At 36.9% G+C, this 7360-nt stretch overlaps 1 protein-coding gene across 1 annotated transcript in view; it reads left to right on the plus strand.

Moving 5' to 3' along the window:
• Positions 1-3103, plus strand: part of LOC133555068 (plakophilin-1) — a 42326-nt gene extending 39223 nt beyond the window's left edge. The window contains exons 14-15 of the mRNA XM_061904511.1: positions 296-406; positions 515-3103. Of these exons, the coding sequence (XP_061760495.1) occupies positions 296-370 (75 nt within the window). The 3' untranslated portion in view covers positions 371-406; positions 515-3103. The remainder of the gene's footprint in view (positions 1-295; positions 407-514) is intronic.
• Positions 3104-7360: the final 4257 nt, after the last annotated feature.

Below are 7360 nucleotides of genomic sequence, written 5' to 3' on the forward strand. Positions count from 1 at the left end.
CTTTGGACGGGAGAACTGTGAAGCCATTTCTGTCAGTCAGAACCCTGAAAACATATAAAGTTTATGAGCAAAAGCTCACTCACATAAGGAGATAACAGTACTGAAACATGGATAATCTAACAACTCTGTCAATTGTTTTGGCAAATTTCGTGTGAAAAAATGGTTCAAATAAATCCATCCTGTGACGCACGTTCACTATTCGGCTCATCTTTGTGGCGTTTGACACACACCCTCTCTTTTCTGGAGCAAGAGCTCATTGTTCTTATTCTAACTACTCCTCCTTTTTAATCCACAGATGGGAATGAGAAAATTGTCATTCATCAACGAAAACACCACGAATGCCTACAAGTCGGTGCAGATTATCGAGTGACGAGTGAGGGGGGAGCGGCGCCACCTTCGCCCACAGGTATAATGTTGGAATGCTGAATTCTTCAGAATTAAAGCTTCTTTTAAGTGAGAGAGAATGTGCAACCTTTTTCTGTTTTGTCCCTCCCTCTTTTCACACATCGTCTAGATGGAAATCAAGAAAGGATAATGTTGAGGCCGCGCCCTGGCAACACCGTGGGTAAAATGAGCCCCTTGTTTGAAAGAGCTTTAGCAGTTATGAAATATTTTTTTGCTGTACATATGATGTTGAAAAAAACACCATTAGTAATCCTGCTGTGTTGTATTTAATTTGGATGTGATTGTGTTTATACACTGGGAAGTGTGCTTTTTCGCTTGGTTAACCTGAGTGTGAGCATCTTTAGGCCTCCGTTTAGTAGTAAATAAATGTGTTTAACAGAAGTTATCCTCTCTGAAATAATACCACCCCATACTTGAGGATATACCGTATTTTTCGGAGTATAAGTCGCTCCGGAGTATAAGTTGCACCAGTCGCGCCAGCCGAAAATGCATAATAAAGAAGGAAAAAATATATATATATAAATCGCACTGGAGTATAAGTCGCATTTTTGGGGGAAATTTATTTGATAAAACCCAACACCAAGAATAGACATCTGAAAGGCAATTTAAAATAAATAAAGAATAGTGAAGAACCGGCTGAATAAGTGTACGTCAGGGGTCACCAACCTTCTTGAAACCAAGAGCTACTTCTGTGAAGGGCTACCAGTTTGATACACACTTAAATAAATTGCCATAAATAGCCAATTTGCTCAATTTACCTTTAATAAATAAATCTATATACCGGTATATAAAAAAATGGGTATTTCAGTCTGTCATTCTGTCGTACATTTTTTTTCCTTTTACGGAAGGTTTTTTGTAGACAATAAATGATGAAAAAAACACTTAATTGAACGATTTAAAAGAGGAGAAAACACGAAAAAAATTCAAATAAAATTTTGAAACAAAGTTTATCTTCAATTTTGACTCTTTAAAATTCAAAATTCAACCGGAAAAAATTAAGACAAAAAGTAGCTAATTAGAATCTTTTTGATAAAATTAAAAAAATAATTTATGGAACATCAGTTGTAATTTTTCCTGATTAAGATTCATTTTAGAATTTTGATGACATGTTTTGAATAGGTTAAAATCCAATCTGCACTTTATTAGAATATATAACAAATTGGACCAAGCTATATTTCTAACAAAGACAAATCATTATTTCTTCTAGATTTTCCACAACGAAAATTTTAAAAGAAATTCAAAAGACTTTGAAATAAGATTTAAATTTGATTCTACAGATTTTGTTGATTTGCCAGAATAATTTTTGGGAATTTTGATCATAATAAGTTTGAAGAAATATTTCACACATATTCTTTGTCGAAAAAACAGAAGCTAAAATGAAGAATTAAATTAAAATGTATTTATTATTCTTCACAATAAAAAAAATAAACATTGAACATTGATTTAAATTGTCAGGAAAGAAGAGGAAGGAATTTAAAAGGTAAAAAGGTATATGTATTTAAAAATCCTAAAATCATTTTTAAGATTGTATTTTTTCTCTAAAATTGTCTTTCTGAAAGTTATAAGAAACAAAGTAAAAAAAAAAATGAATTTATTTAAACAAGTGAAGACCAAGTCTTTAAAATATTTTCTTGGATTTTCAAATTCTATTTGAGTTTTGTCTCTCTTAGAATTAAAAATGTCGAGCAAAGCGAGACCAGCTTGCTAGTAAATAAATACAATTTAAAAAATAGAGGAAGCTCACTGGTAAGTGCTGGTATTTGAGCTATTTTTAGAACAGGCCAGCGGGCTACTCATCTGGTCCTTACGGGCGACCTGGTGCCCGCGGGCACCGTGTTGGTGACCCCTGGTGTACGTTATATGACGCATAAATAACCAACTGAGAAGGTGCCTGGTATGTTAACGTAACATATTATGGTAAGAGTCATTCAAATAACTATAACATATAGAACATGCTATACGTTTGCCAAAAAATCTGTCACTTCTTATTGCTAAATCCCATTAATTCTTATACGTCTAGTCTCTTACGTGAATGAGCTAAATAAAATTATTTGATATTTTATAGTAACGTGTTAATAAACTTCACACATAAGTCGCTCCTGAGTATAAGTCGCACCCCCGGCCAAACTATTAAGAAAACTGCGACTTATGGTCCGAAAAATACGGTACAGTATGTGGTAAGGAAACTAGAAAGACTAAAAAATGTGTGTCTGTGTTCCTGTTGGATGCCATGTCAGAGGAGAGCTACAACTTTTATTGTTATTGCTAAACTTGATGTTTTGGGGAAACTACTATAGCCTGCCGTGAATATAATAACAAAGATCTCTTGTTAGATAACAAGCCTAGCCTCGCTTAGCATGAGACTTCAAAACGGGAGACGCTACTATCTCCTCTAACCCTAAGTATTTATAACATTTTTTTTTAAAAACATGACATATATGTTACACTACGGAAACATGTTACCCTAGCATTTACAGTGCATTGGCTATGCTAACCATCTACTGGTAGTAATTTAATAATGTCACTGAAAGACAGAATGTTTCCCAATATTTGCAGTAACCATTTTTAAAGTGCAGCTCACATTGTCTTTTTTTTAATGTCACAAACATGCAAAATATAATAACCGGATCTTTTATGTTATATGTTGCCTTTTTTAAACTTTGTTTTGTGAATAAACTTGACAAACTAGCAAGACAAAGGGGATCCTCGTGTTGTTTGAAAACTTGCATTCTTCATTCAAACCAGCCACCTATTTGCTTCTTTAGTCATGTTAGAGAAAACAATATGTTGCCGTGCAGGCAACCTGAGGGTTCCTGGTTCAATCCCCAGCTTCTACCAACTTAGTCACGTCCGTTGTGTCCTTAAACAAGACACTTCACCCTTGCTCCTAATGGGTCCTGGTTAGCGCCTTGCATGCAAGCTCCCTCCATCATTGTGTGAATGTGTGTGTGAAAGGGTGAATGTGGAAATAGTGTTAAAGCGCTTTGAGTACCTTGAAGGTAGAAAAGCGCTATACAAGTATTTACCATTTACCATTGCATCATTGTTCACAGAAAATAACTGTTTCATCAGTGCTTTAAATTTAGACTATTTGAAGACGTTTGAGGTTTGTTTTCACAAAAAAACATACTGATTATACAACGAAAATGTACAGAAATGATTCCAAATTATTTCTTATCAATTTATGGTAGCAAGTCTCTTTGCATTCTTTATCTTTGGTTGAAAGAAAGTTGGAGTAAAAAAATGATATTCAGAATTGTGTGTCAATTAATTAGGAATATAAAAGATAAAGTATGACACCTTGCGAAAATTATGCAATCACCAGTCTTAAAGGATGTTCATTCAGTAAATTTGTAGGGAAAAGGAGATATAGTGCATCCAGAAAGTATTCACAACGCTTGACTTTTTCCGCATTTTGTTGATATTACAGCCTTATTCCAAAATTAAATAAATTAATGTTAGTCCTCAAAAATGTATTATATATATATATATATATATATATATATATACATATATATATATATATATATGTGTGTGTATATGTATATATATATATATATATATATATATATATATATATATATATATATATATATATATATATATATGTCTTGATTGGATTATCCAGAGAATAGTGCTCGATACCGTGGTAGAGCGCAATATGTAGGTGTGGGAAAAATCACAAGACTACTTCATCTCTACAGAACTGTTTCATGAGGGGTTCCCTCAATCATCAGGAGATTTTTAATGGAAGCATTCACATACAATGGTTTATATAGGGCACAGAGTGGGTGGGTACAGGCAGGCGTAGGGTGTGGTAATTGGCTCATGTGTTACCTAGGAGGTGTTTCCGTCTGTGGCGGCATGTTGAAATGATTTCACTGCGCTTGTTGAGGGATGATAGATCTGGATGATATATAATAAACAGTTTCTCTTTTAAGCATAGGTTGCATCTTTTATTACCACTGTTGTAAGGTCTGCTGGATGCAAGAATTTGCCATGTTATTGAATATTCAACATTATTGTCTTTGAGGTTCCAAATGCGTTTGCTGAGTTCTGTAGAATTCCGCAAAGTCTGGTTTCTAAAGGAGGCGTTGTGATTATTCCATCTTGTTTTGAACGCTCCTTCGGTTAATCCTACGTACGAGTCGGATGTGTTAATGTCCTTGCGTATTACCTTTGCTTGGTAAACGACTGATGTCTGTAAGCACCCTCCGTTGAGAGGACAATCAGGTTTCTTGCGACAGTTACATTCCTTGTTGGTTTCAGAGTCGTTTAGTCTGGGGGTAGGCAGTCCTTTTGCAATTGCTTTGTTGTGGTTTGAAATGATTTGTTGTATGTTATTCATACAGCTGTAGCTCAATTTAATGTTGTTCTTGTTGAATATTTTTCTTAGGGTGTTGCCTTTGGGGAAGTGTTTGTCGATCAGACTGAGGAACTTGCGGCCGATGTTGGTTGAGACGTTTTTACTGAATGGCGGATTGTACCAGATGATGTTGTTTCGTTTTCTGCTCTTTTTTGGTTGGTTTCCTGGAGTGGGTTCATAGGTGAGGGTGAAGTTGTATCCGCTTTCATCAAGTGCTTTCTGGTACGGGGGGGTTGCTTGGTCGAATTCAGCTTTGCTAGATGACAGCATCGATAGCCTTTTATTAATTCCGGTAGGTATTCTTTTCGTGGTGGTGGGTGGGTGGTTGCTGTCATGAAGTAGTCTTGTGATTTTTCCCACACCTACATATATATATATATATATATATATATATATATATATATATATATATATATATATATGTATTGTACATATTCACAGCCTTTGCTCAATACATCGTTGATGTACCTTTGGCAGCAATTACAGCCTCAAGTCTTTTTGAATAGGAAGCCACAAGCTTATCTTTGGGTTGGATGGGAAGCATTGGTTTTCATCCAGGATGTCTCTGTACAATGTTGCCTTCATCTTTCCCTCTATCATGACTAGTCTCCTAGTTCCTGCCACTAAAAAACATCCCCACTGCTTGACGCTGCCACTGCCATGCTTCACTGTAAGGATGGTATTGGCCTGGTTTCCTCCAAACATGATGCCTGGCATTCACACCATCCATCCATTTTCTACCGTGTATTCCCTTCGTGGTCACGGCGGGTGCTGGAGCCTATCTCAGCTACAATCGGGCGGAAGGTGTTGTACACCCTGGACAAGTAACCACCTCACCTAAGAGTTTAGTCTTTGTCTCATCAGACCAGAGAATTTAGTTTATCGTGGTCTGATAGTCTTTCAGGCACGTTTTGGAACACCTTTTAAAGAGGGTTGTCCTTTTGGAAGTTTCTCTTCTCTCCACAGAGGAATCCTGTAGCTCTGACAGAGTGACCATCGAGTTCTTGGTCACCTCCCTGACAAGACTAAGATGAATGCAGCAACGTACAGAGACCTCTTGGATAAGAACCAAAGCTTCTCATCCAACCTGATAGCGCTTTAGAGCTGCAAAGAGGAATGTGTGAAACTGCCCAAAGATAGGTGTGCCAAGCTTGTGGCATCGTATTCAAAAAGACTTGAGGCTGTAACTTCTGCCAAAAGTGCATCAGCAAAGTATTGAGCAAAGGCTGTGAATACTTACTGTATGTACATGTGATTGCTTAGTGTTTTTGTTAAATTTGCTAAAATATATAGAACAACTTTTCACATTTTCATTATAGGGGTGTGTAGAATTTTGAGGAGAAAAATGAAATCATTTCATTTTGGATTAAGGCTGTAACATAACAAAACGTGGCAAAAAAAAATGAAGTGCTGTGAATACTTTCCGGATGCACTGTATCACACATGACACAAAACTGTAATCACTTCAAATGAGCTGGCGACTTGTCCAAGGTGTACACCGCCTTCCACCCAAATGCAGCTGAGATAGGCTCCAGACACCCATGCGACCCCGAGAGGGACAAGCGGTAGAAAATGGATGGAATGAAAGGACGGAATTTTAAATGGCATCTTTATGGCTTTCGGAAAAAACTCAAAGACATCAAGAATATATAAATTGTGGTTGTCAGTAATCGTTACAGTTTTTAAATGGAATTACTCAATTCTGAGAGAAAAAATATGGCATCTTGAACAACGAACAAACATCAAAACTCAACAACACACCACTAGTACTTTGTTGCACCACCTCTGGCTTTTGTTCTAGCTTGCAGTGTCTGAGGCATAGACTTAACAAGTACCGTACTATTTATTAATCTTTCTCCAATGTTCTCTGATTGCTGTTGTCGGATCAGCTTTGCAGGTTGGAGTCTTGTCATGGACCGTTTTCTTAAATTTCCACCACAGATGACATTGACCTTAGTTTTTACAGTTTTTGCTCTATGGTAAGATGCATATCGTCATGAAAAATGATGGCATTATCCCCAAACTGTCAGGCTTTCCCCTGACAGTTTGTCTATGTTTTAGTTTTTTCCTCTGCATTTGTCTTTGTTTCCTCTGTGTTTAGTATCTCCTGTCTTTAGTTCCTGTCAAGTGCTCTTATTTTGGTTCAGCTTCCTGTTTGTCTCCCTGTGTGCTGTTGTCACCTCATCTGTGGTTGATTGGCACCTGGCCACACCTGTCTAAGTCAATCAGCCCACTCCTATTTGTACCCACTTTGTCTTCCAGTCAGTGCTGGATCATTGTCGTTGCTATCGTGTCGTTTTATTGCAAACAAGCTACATTCGTTTGTTTGTAACTTACTGTCTTTTGTTCCCTGCTTCTGTTTTGTTTTCACTCTACAAGTAACGACTTCTGTTTTCCTGTTTGCAACCCGCTAGCTTCCACGCTAGGCCCTTTTTTATTTCTTGCTAGCTTCTATGCTAAAGACCCTTAGTTTGTTATCCGCCTCGTGCGCGCTTTGTGTTAGTACCCTTTTGTTTGATTTTGTTTCAGTATCTTTATTAAATCATGTTTTCTCACTCCATGCCTGCCTCCATCTCTGCATCTTGGGGT

The sequence above is a fragment of the Nerophis ophidion genome, linkage group LG06, assembly GCF_033978795.1.
Source record: "Nerophis ophidion isolate RoL-2023_Sa linkage group LG06, RoL_Noph_v1.0, whole genome shotgun sequence".
In the NCBI taxonomy this organism is placed as follows: domain Eukaryota; kingdom Metazoa; phylum Chordata; class Actinopteri; order Syngnathiformes; family Syngnathidae; genus Nerophis; species Nerophis ophidion.